Raw genomic sequence first — 16,064 nt, 5'->3', positions numbered from 1 at the left:
CTGCAGGGACATTCACTGCAGGGACATTCACTTCTTCAGCCCATACAAAGGGTGTAAATCCTGTGTCTCAAGGAGCCCTTTTTCTGATTTTCTACCTGTAAGAAATTCAGAGTCAGCAAGCCTAGAACCCCTCTGGGGACTTGTGGGATGGAGAAAGACAAGACAACCATGGACTGCACAACATTGGAACCAAATGCAAACCCCTCTTTATTTTAGGACATATTAGTTTCTCACAGAAACAGGCAGCAGCAATCCATTCACTCAAAAGAAAATGATTAAAAATTCAGTTTTTCAGGTTACTCCTCAAAACGCCTCCAAATAGATACATAAATTATTTATAAATATGCAAAAATTACTGCAGAAACACTGAGTGGTGCAGCAATCACAGTAGAATTTCCACTTATAATAAAAAAGTAGATCCAAATTGTCACAGGGTTAGCTTCTTTGGTGGGAACCAATCTCAGAGCATTTCAGCTTCATTTTAAATAATTTTAGAATAAAGAGAAATAAGCTCTCTATGAAGCCAAGGCTCTTGTCCCTCCCACTGAGCTTGCTGTGAGTAAAGACAAGCTTTCACATCTCAGCCCCTAAGCAAGGTGTAGCACAGCAAATCAGTGGCACAATAAAGTCCTGGGTGGGGGAGTCTCTCCCTCCCCAGGCACAGTCAGTACTGTGTTGCCAGCCCATCTCAGAGGGGAAAGGAGAAGCTGCTGCAGAAGACAACTGTCTCAGGAAAGGCTTGCCCTTCTCCCAAGGCCAGTAGCAACATTCTGCATCATACCTACTGCAAAAAGTTGCAGCATTTCTGCTCCCCTTCAAACTGGGTGTTGAGGGAAAAATAATTCCTTTTTCCCATATTATACGCTCTGAAATACCTTGGGCCCAGTGGGCCAAGCAATCCCTGAAGCTTTATCAGGACTAGGGCTGTTCTGTGACATGGGAAGGTGCACGGTGCTTTGTCAGTGGAGGTACTGCACAGACAAGAGACATCCCAGCTGCTACAGCTCAAGACAAGTAGGTGAGGGCTCTGGATTCTGGGTCAGAGAGCAGGGCAGCAAAACCAAGCAGGGCAGTGGAGATGAGGTTACAGCACAAAGATAACTGTCAGCATTTTACAGCTATCATACATGTCATACATTCTGTGTCTGGGAATACATGTGTATGTGCACTGCTGTCTATTAAATATTAATTCCTCTTGAGTAGTACTAGTCTCTCCCCCACCTCAACACCTTGGCTCACAGGCAGATCTGAGCCATTTCAGTGTCTGCTGCTCCTTGCCTTCGGGACGCAGAACGGGCACCTCCAGGTCAGTCATCGGCAGAGATGTCGCACCAGCTGCTCCAGCTGCTCCCGCTGCTGGTAGATGTAGAGCTGGGTGTCCCAGAGAGCGTTCACCAGCACGGCGTCGTTCACCTCGTCCAGCATCACCTCCATGTGCAGCTGAGGGCTGAGCCTAAGGGCAGCGAGACAGCATCACCAGCTGGGCACAGACATGGAGGCAACCAGGCACGAGCCTGCCAAGCAGGACACTTCCACCAAGCGGCTCCCGCTGCTGGGGTGCTCGCTGGCCCTGGATCTGCCAGGCTCGCAGAGCAGAGGCCTGCTCCCTCCTTCAAGGCCCAGCCACACTCAAGGTGGAGCCACAGTGAAGCAACCGCAGCACATGAGGGACATGTGCTAAACACAAGCACGTATGACGAGTCTAAAACAGGCTGTGAGAGGTGGAACAGGGCAGGATGCACATCCCAAAGCACCGTGCAAGACAACACCCCCAAGCCTCCCCTAACTGGCCCAGGCCAGGCGTGCTGGGTGCCTCAGCTCACGTGGAGGGCCAAGACATGCTCCATCACGTCACTGAGGCGTGTGCAGGGCGCAGGGGATAGGTCTGGGCAGGCGTGCTGCTGCAGGGGATGCCATTTGGGATGACGCACGCCACAGCCAGGTCCGAAGCGAGAGGGATAAAAATAGGTCTGTGCAAGCGAGCGGAAAGGAAGCTCCTACCGGAAATACGGCACATCCGTCATCTCACACCAGGCCCTGGCACGATCCACAGCTGGGCCATCTGCGTCAGTGCACTGCAGGAGAAACAGGCCCACAGTTACAGCCTGGCTGCTCTTCCCCTGCCTGCAAGAGGCTTTCCTGGCACCAAGTCCAGTTGCACAAGGCGCAGAGGGAGAGCAAAAAACAGGAGCAAGTGCATCCTGGATGGCACTGCTCGCCACCAAGAGTGGGATGGCTTTTCTTTTTCTTTTCTAACATAAGAACAGTGCTCCTGATGCTTGGGACACAAGAATTGCACCCTACAAACCCTTCATATGTCACAGAATGGAGTGGATTGCCTCAAGGAAACTCCCAGGATGACCTTAATGACAGTCTCCTTGGGATTTCATCTGTATCTGTTCTGTCCAAGCCCTGTACAGCAGAGCCTGTGATAACTGCAGGCTTACTGGGCTATCCTGGGACAACTTCCCTGGGAGCCCTGAGGTAAAAGACAGGGAAAGCAGAGGGACTCTGGGCATTTTCTCACTTCAGGAAGCTAAAAAGGAGATAAAGCAACAGAATTAAGATCATAGTCAGAACTTCAGTTCTGATTTTTCTAGCTTTCATCCATTTAGAGTGTTTTCATGCACAACATTTAATGATCTTCTTCCTGAAACACACAAGTGCATATGCCAACTACACACTCCTAACCACAACTTGCAACTACTGGTTTTTATTAGTGACTCTCCCACTTCTTCAGTATTTACCGATTTCCCCAATGGGGAAAACAAAGCTTTTCTAAAAAAAAAAAAAAAATGAATTGCTGTTTTCTGAGGCATGGTTTTTTTTGGTTGTTTTTTTTTGTTTGTTTGGTTGGTTTTTTTTTGCCCAGGTTGCTCAGATGATAAGCAATGCTTCCAGGAAAGAGATGAGTTTCACAAACTCACACCTGCAAATGTTTCTAAGAGTCACTTGACCACCATCCTGTCCTTAGCTCCTTTCAGCTGCAAGAATATCCCTTGGGGATGAGTGTCCCTTTGGGGCACTCAAAACCCCAAAGAATCAGACTGGTCTTCAGGCCTGCTGTGCTCCTGCAATTCTTACGTTACCCACTACATCCATGTCAGAGCAGTTCCAAGGAAATAGAATTTACTTCCAAAAGGAGGAAGCTGGAACCTGGAAACCTTTTCTCCCTCCATGCAAGGAACCCCAGGGGTCTTTCGCCATCCCCTCCTCCCAGTACTCACACAATCCACCACCATCTTGCCAAGCTCCCTGGCCCCAAAGACGGTCTTTGCCAACTCCCAAGGGTTTGAGGGGCGGAAAACATCCACAGAGCTCACTGGGACCTGAGGAGGCTTCCCTGTCCCCAGGGAGACCACCAACCCCAATTTTCTTACTTCATGCTTCTGACCCTGAGAACAAAGAAAAGATCTGTTTGCAAGGATCAACAATGAAAGTGGAGCATGTCTTTCACAGCAGCTTCCTGGGGTAGCTCTGAAAGCCAAGGCAAAAGGCTCAGCAGCCCTTCCTTCCCCCATCCTCCCCCTAAGTAAAGCCTGGTGAGACAGCTGTAACCCACAGGACTTCAACAGTTGCACTGTTCTGTCCCCTCTCCCCTGACCACACCTGAACCCATGGAATTCCCCCAGAGATGAGTCCTAGGACCAGATGAAACAGCCCAACTCTTCAGTCATTTTGGCAACACACCTCCCCTTTCAGCTACAGGGAGCAATAGCTGCCACTGGTTATTCATCTTTTTGAAGAACTTGCCACACCACAGAAGGCATTCACTCTTCAGCCTTGCAGAGTACTCTACCCTTGTCTTCTCCATTTATTTTTGGGCAGAAAAAGGCCCTGCAGACCCATGTCAAGGGCCACATAAAACCATCAACTGAATCATCCTTGTTCAAAATAGTCTCATCAGCCTCTCCTTGCTGTCTCCCCCTCTCACACCCTTGTTAGAAGAGGCATTTCACCTCCCAGCCACTATTCCCAACACATATTCCCCTCCATACACTCCCTTTTAGGGCGCTGCACCTCTAACTAGTTTATCCACTAAGATGCATCCACTCTCAAACCCACTTCCTCTTCAAGAGGGGGCCAAAAAACTCCAGTAACCAGTCAAGACTAGGATTTGCCTCACCTTTTTGATCAGTGTCTTGTTGTACTCATGGATCTCTGCCATGGCATCAAGGGTAGGGTTGTTGGCCAGCAGCCCTCCATCCAGGAAGCGGCCGATGGGCCGGAAATAAGTGGGAGCCGCGCCGCTGCAGCGGGCAGCGCGCCACACGAGCTGCTCTGCAGGGACAGAGAGCAAAAGGCCTCTTGCAGCAACTCTGCTGTGCACAGAAAGCACCCCACCTCCACCAACACAAATCAGGATGGCTTGCAATCCCAGGAAACCCTGCCCTACATGGTTGCACCTCTTTCTCCCAACAGCAGGGCTTCTGCTTGGATGCGCAGGATGACTCTGTGGGGCTTTAAAAGATGTTCTCACCACTTTTTACATATCCTGGGTCAAATTCACTCTCTATCCATTTCCTTGCTGCTATTTTGATATTGACCCAGTTGTTTACATGTGCCAGATGAGGCAGCATGCTGGACGGGGCTGCACGCCTCGGTTACGTGGCTTTTCCATGTTTTTCTGTGAGAGCCCAGGGAAAGGTACTGACTATATGCAGGACTCCTCCAGCAGACCCCTTCCTCATGAACCTCACCAGCCAGCCCCTGTTCCTGGTACAAGAGAAGCCAAGGGCGAAGGAGATAGGAGAAATAGGAACCATCACTAGGACCTAGTTACAAGTCAAGACCAGGGCTGAGCCATTGCTGGGACACCCTGATTTTTAGAGCAATAGGAGGAAGAACATGAAATCTGTCTCTGAGGGATGAAACCTCCTCAAACAACCAGCTGGACTTCCATTTACCATAATTTACCTTCTGGCCGAGTGAGTGGCTGGAAAGATGCACTTGTCATGTATTCAGTGGAGCGTTTTGTCTCTGGTACAGGGTAATTCCGGAAAAGGTGGAGCTCAGCTGGCTGTCGGTCACACAATGTCCCTGTCACCATAACCCTGGGGAAGCAGACATGAGAGAATAAGAGTAAAATGGAAAAAAAAAACCTAATGGTTTCAAAAGCCTGCACATCACACTCCCCCAGATCTGCTTTAAGGAGGGGCTGAGCACCTCTGCTGAGACAGGTCTAGAGCACGTGTGGGACAGCATCAACCAGCACAGCCCAAGGCAGGACTTACTTGGGTTTTCGGACATCTGTCATTTTGGTGTTTTCCCCAAATTCCTTCTTCAAGAACTCATCCAGGGGCTCCGACTCGTAGGGCCGAGACCCCCGGAACACCATGTCCTTCATGCGGAAGTACAGGCAGCGCATGTAGTCCATGGACTTTCCTGAGACGGGCAACAGTGTTGGCAGGAGCAGGGGGTGGGAGGAAAGGCACACAGAACAAACAGCACAAGAACAAATCAGAGCAAGGACTTCCCAGGACAAGTGGGAGATGGGAGGCATCACTCCCAATCCAGTCCCCTTCCCAAGCTGCCTGTCATCTGCTTGGTTCTCAGCAGCATGACTGGGAAGGATTACAGAGGAAGAGCAAGCTTGGAGCAGCTTCCCAGTACCAGAATGTATTAACCACCTTGCTCTACAGCCTCTGTGGAGAGCACAGGAAGAACAGAACATTGAACTCTGCCACCATGCACTCCCCAATACCCAGAAAGCTGCTCAAAGCCAGCTGACATGAGAAGTAAGCGCAAAGCCAGGTCTAGGCTTTCCTTCATTAAGGAACATCCCTTCCCTCCTCTGGCAGGCAGAAAAATATCTCAGTTGGGACTCAGAGAGGCGGCTCCCACCACACATCTGCTCCCCCAAGAGGAACACTCAGCCCCACCAGAGCAAGAAGGGATCCATTATGTCCTTACCATGTACAATAGCCAGTGCCAAGATCCCTCCAGTGCTGGTCCCGGCAATCCAGTCAAAAATCTCACGAATGGGACGGCCTGCAGCCTTTTCAATAGCCAGGAGAAGCTGGATGAGCACAAGGCCCCGGATGCCGCCTCCATCCAAGCACAGGAGACGGTCCTGACTGGAGAGAGACACACACACAGATGACTGGGAGCCGTGGGACAGATTACAAACCACAGAACACTCTGTGGGAACACAGCCCTGGGGACAGGAAGCTATTCCAGTAAGCAGATTGCTGCAGACAGTGTAATCAGTGAATAAATAAATCCAGAAGTGCCTTCTCAGGTGCAAATAAGACACATCCAATAAGCTGTGTCAGAGCTGGTGCAACATCCTTTGCTCTTGCACAGCCATCTCTAACCTTTACACTAGAGAGAGAGAGAGAGTCACCAGTCCCTTACTACACAGTAATGGGTGTTGTGTCATAAATAAAAAAAGCAGACAGACCTAAATCCTGCCAGCAGCACCTTAGTGCCAACTCCTCCCCCACTCCACGGCAAGGTGCAGGCACTGCCAAGACAGCGCAGAGGAGCGAGTGAATGAACATCAGGGCAGTGTGTGGAGACAGGGAAATCACAAAGCCAAAACAGTGTTGGATGCCCAGTGGCACAGGGGAAGGACAGAGGAGGGTTTCACTTTCTGATCTCAGGCTATACTGCAGCTCCAGACAGGACAGGCAGGGATCATTTATGGAAACAGAGACTTCTCAAAAGATGCTGGCAAAAACTGCAATGTTGATGGGCATGAAATAATGTCAGCTCTGAGGATGCCATCCCCATGGGTGCGGGAGGGAGAATTCACACATGGATTTCACCTTCAAGTTGCACAGGAGCCTGGACAGAAGCTGTTTCTCACTTACTTTCTTCTAGCCTCAATGGGCGTGTCCACAACATCTGGTGCCTTCAGAAACTGTCCGAGTGTTGTGGAAATATACAGAAGGTCCTTGTACCCTAGAGAGCCATGAACATGCAAAATGAAAAAAAAAAAAAATTAGAGATCACCAGTGTGGTAACCAATAAACATAATAAACACAGAGAGAATATCCAACTCCCTTCCCCATCAAAAAAAGGTCCTTGCAGGAGACACAAGCCATCTTACCCACAGCCAACAGGTACCCCCCAAATTTAACTCCACACCAAGGGACAGCAACACCATCCTTTAGAGTGGGCAGCTGGAGATGCACCAGAAAAAGACAGGATCTGGAGAAGCAGATGATGTGCACGGAGGGTGAGAGAAGGCAGAGCCCAGCAGCGTGCCCACTACGCAGTTTGCTGCAAGCTGTTAAGATAAAACCTAAATCTACTCCTCAAAGTAGCCTAGGCAGGAAAGCTGTGAGGACAGGGTGACTTGTCATTACCCCTCAGCTGGTGTTCACCCAGGCCACCCTGGGTGCGGGGCACCAATCCAGGCTAGGTCAGAAGCCAGCCTGCGAAACCAAAAGAAGAAAGAACAGGGGGAGAGAAGTTACATACTCCTGCCAGCACCCAGGCCAGAAGGTGGCTGTGGACAACAATGAATGCAATGAGGAGTTTCTTCAAGGGCCAGAGTCCATGATAAAAAAGGGTTTTGCTCTGTCAGTGCATCAGAGCTGAAACTGGGCATGGGTTGCCTTCACCAGGCTACAGTGAAAAGAGAGTCCTGGTGTCAGCAGCCAGTGAGATTTGTGGTGACACAGACACATTCCATGATTGTCCTCTAGCCCCACAGGAGAGCCTTTGCAAAGAAAACCTCCAACCTGAGATGGGAAGTGGTCCACAAGCAGATGTTAGCTGCTTGCATGCTTTTCTCATGACCCCCCAAGTCAACTCCCCCACTGCCTAGTCCACAACTCCTCTTGTTGCCTCTGCCTCAGCTCTGGAGCTCCCTAAAGGCAGAAAGCCCCTCACTTAGAACAGATCCATGTGCTTATTCACACAGTCAGGGCAGCATAGACCACAAGATTCAACACAATCATATGTCCCAAGGTAGGCTTTTCCTATGCATAACAAACCCAGTGATCAAGGTTGCTTACCCTCAGGCTTCACCCTTTCCCTCTCTCAGCTGCTGGCCTCCAGGATCTGAATAAGTGACACTTCTAAATCTCCTTGTGCCCAACACAACACTGGGAGGTCCTCAAGGCAGACCAGCAAGTACCTTCCCTTCTAAACATGACTCAGTGGATAAAGTACATGCAGGTAACTAGGTGCCCCCTCTTCAGAGAGCTGAGGCAACCAGTCTTTCTTTTTACAGAGCTAAATTGTGCCAGGTCTATAAAACAAATGTTTTGAGTACAAGAGTTTAGAACACACGTAACAGGAAAAGCAGAGAAGAGAGACAAGATCCTGCAAAAGGTGAATGAGGACAGAGCCACCACAGAGTCACCAGAAGTGAGAGCTTTGACAGTTCCCAGAGCACAGTCCATCTGAAGAAGAGGTCTGAGACAGCACTGTGAAGCAAGAAGGGAGAAGAGCGAGGGAGGGCCAGGGAAGGCGTTACCTAAGCTGTTGAGGTTGCTCCGCGAGGAAGGTTGGCCTTCCAGGAAGGAGGAGGCAGATGGTGCCAGGCTTGGGGAGTCAGGGTTGGGTGGTGGGTGGCAGCGTTCGGTCCCTACAGTTTGCAGCAGGTCTAAGAGCACTTTCCGGTTCGCACCTTAGGTGACGAAGGGGGAGTTACAGATCAGAAAGAGAATCAGTGCACGCGCACACCACGGGAGAACGGGCTCCGCTGAGTTCACAGCGGGCCAGACCCTCACAAAGCCTCCAGGATGACCTGGGGAAGGGCAAAACACGTCCCAGGTATCTCTCCCCAAACACCAGGCAGCAGGACTTGTACATAGCAGGAGTATCCACTGCTGTGCAGCTTCAAGGGTGTGTGCCACACACTTCTTGCCCTGGAGAACTGCCTGTGTCTGCCTGCACCTGGGTGGTTCAGCAGTGCTACATCATCTCGTTGTGAGCCTGCAGTGCCTGACATGGTGACCTGAAAAAGGGGGAGGGCGTGCCAGCTTTTCCTCTTGCATCTCTGTGTCACAGAAGAGAAATTCATCAAGGGCTATTAATACAAAGCCTATGCTGCTAGCAAAGTGCCTACTATGTAAGCAACTAGAAGCTGGGAAAGCATGTTGGAGAAGCATCACCTATGCATGGCATGTTTTCACCTCTCCCCAAGACACTGTTTTGGCCCCCAAGGGGAGACAGGATGCTGGGCTCATCCTGTAAGGCTGCTGACATGCTCCCTCACCTTTGCTGCTCCTGGCTGCCAACAGCCCTGGTGTCTCCCCGAAATCATTGGGGATTTCAACATCTCCTCCAAACACGATGATTGCTTTGATCATATCCAGGTGGTCATGCTAGGGAACAACAGAAAGCTCAGTCAAGAGCCACTTACATGATTTCTCATTCCTTCCCTCCTCTTTTCATCAGCCAAAGCATCCACAAGGGAACACCGCTTGAAATAGCCAGAATTTCAAAGGACTCTGTCCCTGTCTCAACTCTTCAAGAAAATCGCCTCTCCTTCCCAGCAGCCCCTGCAGAACACTCACCTTCATGGCCAGGTGCAGCGGGGTGTTGCCATCGTGTCCCCGGGCGTTGGTGTGGGCGCCGTGTGTCAGCAGGACCATGGCGCAGTCCAGGCGGCCCCTCTGCACCGCAATGTGCAGAGCCATGTCGGCCGTGCGGCTGCTCGCGTTCACCTCGGAGCCGTACTCCAGCAGCAGCCGTGTCATCTGCGCCCGAGCGAGCAGGGGCCACGTCAAGAAGAGATAAAGCAGTCGTGAGGACAAACAGCTGGGCACTCACACCATGCAGGTCCCAAGGCAAGCAAAGCGGGGGAAGAGGAGGGACACTTAGCCTGGATACAGTTGGCTGGCAGATGCCAGCTGAATTGTTCCAAGCACTGGGGTTTCTCTGTCTTTTCCCACAGAACTAGTTGGGGGCTGCACAGTCTGGCTAGAGCTTCTGGATGCTTTGGGGTTCATACAAACTATGATGACTGGCTGAGATCAATGGAGAAAAAAACAGCTCCTACTCAGGCCAGGATCCTTGGAGACTGAAAGGAAAAATTCTGCCTTCTGAGCTTCTCTTTATAAGCCAAGCAAATTTAAGTCTGCTCTGAAACTCCACAGGACACTTCTGAGAGTAAGGGATACTGCAGGAAGGGAAAAGAGCCCTGCTACAGCAATGCCCTCTGCTTGCAACAAGTATCATTCGGGTGCTCCAGCATGGCACATCACCGTCCTGCCCGGGTCTGGCAGGACATGGACTTTCACCCACGTGCCACCACTCTGTGCCTACGTCACGCTTCCCCTGCAGTTCCTAAGGCATCGCTCTGTTTGCTCCCAGGAAACTGGCAGGTAATGAGAAGAGAGCTCCCTCCAGGGGCAACTGGAGGGACAGTGCTGCAATTTCCTCAACAAAAGGGAAAAGGGACAAGCTGGCAGTTTCACAGCCATGGATGAAACACTAGGGATGAGCCCACCAGTTTATTTCACTGCAAGGCTCCCCTGCTCTATTCCTTGTGGCAAACAGCACTGGCTGGCACAGGGCAAAGAGAATCAAACACTGGGCTGCTGGCTGGGCTCTGACACTCCCAGGGCTCTGCACATGTACTTGGAAAGGGACAGGAGGAATTGATAGCCACAGCAGGAATTAACTGGGTGCTGGGGAGCAGCACAGGCCCTCCCCACGGACTGGCTCCATCTACCTCCGCCTTCTTCGCCCAGTGCAGTGGAGTGGCTTCATAGCGTGGGTCCTTGGAGCAAACCTGGCTGGCATCTGCCTCAAGGATGGCCTGGGCACACCTGGCAAAGACAGTGAGATGACAGGATGGATGGCTGCTGTCTTGACTCAAGACCTCCACCCACATCACCACCTGCCTTCTGCCCAGAGGAAAACCAGGAAACCCTGCAGCTGCAGCAGGGTCTCTGCAACACCTGCAAGTTCCTCAGCTGCACTTTTGTTTTGCTCTTCACAGAAAGTATGGGCACAACAGGAAGCATACAAGCCAAACAGTGTTGGGAGCAGGAGAACCTCTTCCCAATTACAAGTTGTGGAGCAACATCTGGGTGCTTCTCTAACACAGGAATATGGCATTTCTGGAAACTCTCCAAACCTGAGAAGCAAAATTCTTCTCCTCTCTTTCCATGGAAACATGGGCATAGAACTATAATAGTCAAATACTTGCTGAAATTAAGAATCTATGTACTTCCCTATGAGTGAAAAACCACACCTGTGGTGAACAGACCAATGTCTGATGCCTAGAAAACAGGGTAAGCAGACTTATGAAATAAGCATGCCCACTCTACTACCAGCAAACAAGCCCTGCACAAGAGATGGAGCCCCAGCACAACCTCAGTGACCTATTCCCATTTTGGACTTGTGAATGTGTCTCTAATGTTGGGAAGTACTTTTCAAAATGCTTAAAAATCATCTACCAGCAGCTAGTGTTGCCTTGAAAGCCCTGTTTGTAGAGCTTGGACACTCTGTGAACATTAAGTATTACAAAGCATATACAAAGGGCATTGAACTTCTCCAAAGAAAACAGGGAGTAAATATTGTGCCTCTTTTGATTCAGTTCCAGAGTGTGTTATTAAGAGTCAAGAGTATCTCTGCCCTACAGGAGATAGGGAAAACTAGGCTTTGAAATGAAAGCTTATTAGGATCAGAGCACTCAAAGACAGAGGTACAGCAATTAATACTAAGCATCAGTCAATCATCTTCCAACAGCTCACTCTGAGAAAATGTATTTCACAAATACATCTTTTTAAATCTGTGCCTTTCTCCCGATGTCTGATACTGAATAATGTAGTAATTCAAGGAAAAAAAGGTTTTATTCTGAAAGCATTTCTTTCTTTCCCATACCAGCACTTCCCTGTACTTCTGCCAATGACTACCCATGAGACCTGTCCTACTGAGCACAGCCCTGGGCAATGCCTGAGCAAGCACACAGGTCCCCAGACTGGAGGGGAGACTACACCTACCCCTTCTGAGAGAACTTCAGTGCTGTGTGGATGGGGTAGCCCAGCGTGCCCATGACGCTGCAGCTGGCGCGGCACTTCAGCAGGGACCGAACCATGTCCTCCTTGCCCAGCTGGCACGCGAGGTGCAGAGCTGTCAGCCCGTCATTGTTCAGGTGATCCAAGCCAGTAGTTGGGGTTTTGCCCAGGAGCTGGAAGGAGGAGACAGTAGATAAATAAATAGACAGACAAACATGGAAGAGCATCATCTCCCTTCCTGAGCTCTGAGGACACACTCTGGAGCACTAGACCCCTCACAAAGCTACAGCCTGTCCTCTCCATCCCTGCTCCCTGTAAATTGTAGATCTGTTTTGTGCTGACTGGTTTGTTGCACAAAAATACCCAACTGCCACACTGGGAAAGCCCTGGTGCACACATGAGAAGTGGGAATTTAGGTTCTTTTCTTTGGCTTAGCAAGGAATCAATGGAGAAAAGAAAAACACGAGACAGATCAGACAACAAGCCAAGTTGATGCCACCAGAAAAATAAAGAAGAGGATATCTTTTTAATACAAAGTTCCTAACTGCCACTCCACAGCATGGCAAGCCCTGATCCTCATCCCTACCTCATCATGCATTAGGAAACTCCAACACAGACTGGTAGGCAGAGGGAGAGGTGTCACAACAGGTATTGGGCAAATGTGGGGGTTGCAGCCGTGGGGAAGTGTCTCAAGCTCACACCAAGTCTTGGGGAGCTGACAGACCTCAGGAACCATGTGCAAGGTCACCCACGCCCTCATAAACCCCATCACTCTGCCCAGCAGCTCTCAGCCATCAAGAACACCTACAACTTTAGACTGTCTCTGCCTTGAGGCTCTGATAGCTGTCCCCCACACAAGGCCACTCAGTTCAAACAGCAGGTCCTGCAGCTCAGGACAGCCCAGGGCAGCTCCGAAACTGTCCTTCAGCCTGTGGGCAACACATGATCCCCCATGGCAGTCTCAACACACACTTCCCTACAGGAGCACTCTGCCCAAAACCAAACACCCTGCTCACAGGAGAGAGGGAAGGAACAGCCATGGGCCTGAGGAAAGGCAGGATGAAGGCCTGATGCAAATAGCAGTGAAGGATGCTTTCTGAGGAGACTTGCTTAACGTCCTTGTTCTAGTGCAGGGCGGAATCTCCACTCTGAATATGGGAAACAGCACCAGTAAAGACGGGATAGAAGAGGCTGAAATCAGGCTCAAGCAATAACTCAACAGAGGGAACTGACTTTCTCTTCCCCTATCTGCAGCTGTTTTCCCATCCCTCTCCTCAGAGCACAGAGAAAACCTCTTCTGGTCCCACTTTCTCCCAGAGCAGAAGTCACTCCCACCTCAATGATCTGGGGGTTGCTCCCTCGCACAGCATAGTGGAAAACAGTCTCCCCGTTCCTGTCAGTGATGTCCACGCGCGCGTGGCACTCCAGCAGCTCCAGCAGGCACTCCATGTCCCCCTTGCGGCACGCCAGGTGCAGCGGGGTGCAGCCATCCTCGCTGTCCGTGCTGTTCACGCAGCTGCAAGAGAGCACTCGCCGTGAGGCCCAGGAATGGCCATGGGAGGAGGGCAAGCAGCTGCTCCAGGAGCTGACACAGAGGTACCTTCCACATCTGCCCCATCTGGCGTGAACCATGAGGTTCAGGAAAGCCCAGCCTCTTGCCAGGGAAGGAGCACAGGGAAGGGCTAGCAAGCAGCCCTGCCCTGGACTCTCTCCCTGACATGCTGCTCCTTTTTCTGCCCTCCATATGGGATCAGCTCCTTCTGCTCAAAGGAAGGCAGGAGACAGGTTACAGTCAGCAACCTGGCAACAGTGCTGCCATTTGCCCTCCAGTCCCTTAACTCCTCACCAATCTCCCCTCAGTAAACTTGTGCTGGTTTTGGCTGGGGTAGAGTTAACTTCCTTCCCAGGGGCTGGTATGGGGCTGTGTTTTGGATTTGTGCTGAACACAGAGCTGACAACACAGAGATGTTTTTGTTATTGCTGAGCAGGGCTTACACCAAACCAAGGCCTTTTCTGCTTTCATACTGACCCACCGGTGAGGAGACAGGGTGCAAGGGAGGTTGTGAGGAGACACTGCCAGGACAGGTGACCCCAACTGACCAAAGGGATATTCCAGACCATATGACATCATGCTTACTATATAAAACTGGGGGATGGAGGAACAGAGGCAGACTTTTGGAGTGATGGTGTTTGTCTTCCCAAGTCACCACAAGGAGTGATGGGGCCCTGGAGGTGCCTGTACACCTGCCTGCCCATGGGAAGCAGTGATTCAATTCCTTGTTTTACTCTGCTTATGTGCGTGGGTTTTGCTTTCCCCTTTCATGGGGTTATCTCAACCCACAAGTTTTCTATCCTTTGCCCTTTCAATCCTCTCCCTGCTTCTGTTGCTGGGGGAGTGAGGAGTGGCTGCGTGGGGCTTGGCTGCTGGCTGGGGTTAAATTACAACAGAAGTTCACCATAGAAAAAGAGCAAGGGCTTGTGGCCAAAAACTGTTTCCAGACAGTCCTACTGTACCTTCCCTCTCACAGCTTACAAAGTGAGCAAGCCCTCCAAAACACAGCTCCACAAGGGTTGCAATAACCTAACCAGTGTCTCTAGCAGGGCACTTCAATCCTTTATCTCAAGCACCAGAGCTCTGGGCTCTGCAGCAGCAGGTTGAAACCCACCAGGCAGCTCCCACAGCGAGGAAGGGATCCTCTAATACAGCCCAGCCTGCCCTCCCAAGCTCCTTCTGAGCACCGACCCCCTGGAGACCCCCCCGCTCCTTGCCTCTGGATGTGGTTGTGCCGGAAGCTCTCCCGGCGGCCAAACTCCACAGCAATATGTGCAGGGGACCAGCTGGGGTAGCTCCGGAGGCAGTCACTGAGCTGCTGGAGCTCCTCCAGGGACAAGGGCTGGCTCGAGCTCTCGTAGAAAGGGCGCAGCTGCCGGGCATATTGCTCAAAGTACACCAGGGCGTCTGCTTCGTTGTCCAGCTGGAAGAGCCTGGAGAAAAGGCAAGCACAGGGTTCATCCTGCTCAAAGGAATAAATAACTCCAATCCCGTTGTATCTGAGGGAAACAGCTCTCTTCCAAATAGCAGCGCTAGGATCTTTCATTTCTTTTTCATCTAGTGTCATCCGTGTTCCAAGGGAAGCAGAGAGACTACTTCACTGGAAGAGAGCATCCCCCTTCCCGATCAATGTTAGGTTTTGCTCTGAAGTATCCTGACTGTTGAGCCACCAAGAGGAACAAGCAGAAATGCACGTGCACCTGTAGATGCCCTGAACTATATCGCAGCTGTCTGTTGTCACAATGTCTGGACTCTGGCCCGTTTCCACGAGCTGTTTTGACGGCAACTCCTCCACCAGCCCACGCATGGGCCTTCCACCCCTCCCAGCCCACCTGCTGCTTCAACACAGCACTCCACACCCGCGGCCTCGAGGCAGCGCCCACACCAGCAGTGTGGGGTCTTTGGTTTCCCACGTCAGCAGGGACGGCGAAAGGCCTGTCACTCACCGGAACGCGACCTGCGGGCTCTGGGGATTCACCAGCAGGCAGTCCCAGGAGCGAGCGAGGCTGTTCTTGTAGAGGGCCACCCTGCCCTCCTCCCGCAGGCAGGCATGACCGGCGTACTCGGCGGCCGGCACCTCCCTCACGCGGTACGGGTTGGAGAATATCTGCGTGACGCTGCTGAAGGTGTCCAGCAGCCGCCCAAAGAACTGCATCTTCCCAGAGCCTCAGGCGGCTTGTCGCGAGGGAAACGCGGCCACTGGCTCCGCCCGGCCCCTGGCTCCGCCCGGCCCCAGCCCTTCCCCGCAGCGGTGTGGCCCGGAGCGCCGCCGGGTGACGCCGCGGCACCGGCAATGGGGGCGAGGGCGGCTCCGGGGATGGCGCCGGGCAAAGCACCACGGGCCCCCAGCGCCCCCCGCGCGCCGCCGCCAGCGCGCGCCGCCCGCCGCCCGCCAATCGCCGGCACCGCCCCCCGGGACGGGCCAATCAGCGGCGCCGCTTCCGGGGCGGGGCCGCGGGGGGCGGGATTAACGCCGCTCCCGCCGCCTGCCAGGGGAGGCGGGCGGAAGGGCGGGAGGCGCCATCTTTGTGAGGGGCGGGGCGGCAGGGATGGGGCTGCCCTCCTTAAAGCGGCGGTGGCCCATT

At 52.1% G+C, this 16,064-nt stretch overlaps 1 protein-coding gene across 2 annotated transcripts; it reads right to left on the bottom strand.

Annotated features, from left to right (window-relative positions):
- Nucleotides 1–183: 183 nt before the first annotated feature.
- On the bottom strand, nucleotides 184–15,858 carry PLA2G6 (phospholipase A2 group VI). Of its 2 annotated transcripts, XM_069002810.1 has the most exons (16): nucleotides 15,426–15,858; nucleotides 14,697–14,912; nucleotides 13,263–13,443; nucleotides 11,913–12,100; nucleotides 10,637–10,733; nucleotides 9,477–9,659; nucleotides 9,176–9,284; nucleotides 8,432–8,584; nucleotides 6,816–6,906; nucleotides 5,914–6,077; nucleotides 5,235–5,385; nucleotides 4,918–5,054; nucleotides 4,127–4,281; nucleotides 3,228–3,395; nucleotides 2,002–2,075; nucleotides 184–1,453 (listed from the first exon to the last, which is right to left on the bottom strand). In XM_069002810.1, the coding sequence occupies exons 1-16, from the start codon at nucleotides 15,632–15,634 to the stop codon at nucleotides 1,312–1,314; spliced, it is 2,418 nt and encodes an 805-aa protein (XP_068858911.1). In that variant the 5' UTR covers nucleotides 15,635–15,858; the 3' UTR covers nucleotides 184–1,311. The 2 variants fall into 2 exon arrangements, with proteins under 2 accessions (XP_068858911.1, XP_068858912.1); XM_069002811.1 differs by lacking the exon at nucleotides 8,432–8,584.
- Between the last annotated feature and the right edge of the window lie 206 nt (nucleotides 15,859–16,064).

The sequence above is a fragment of the Aphelocoma coerulescens genome, chromosome 1A (assembly GCF_041296385.1).
Source record: "Aphelocoma coerulescens isolate FSJ_1873_10779 chromosome 1A, UR_Acoe_1.0, whole genome shotgun sequence".
NCBI lineage: Eukaryota > Metazoa > Chordata > Aves > Passeriformes > Corvidae > Aphelocoma > Aphelocoma coerulescens.
Note: the sequence above shows the minus strand (reverse complement) of the source record. Positions and strands in the feature narration are given on the sequence as shown.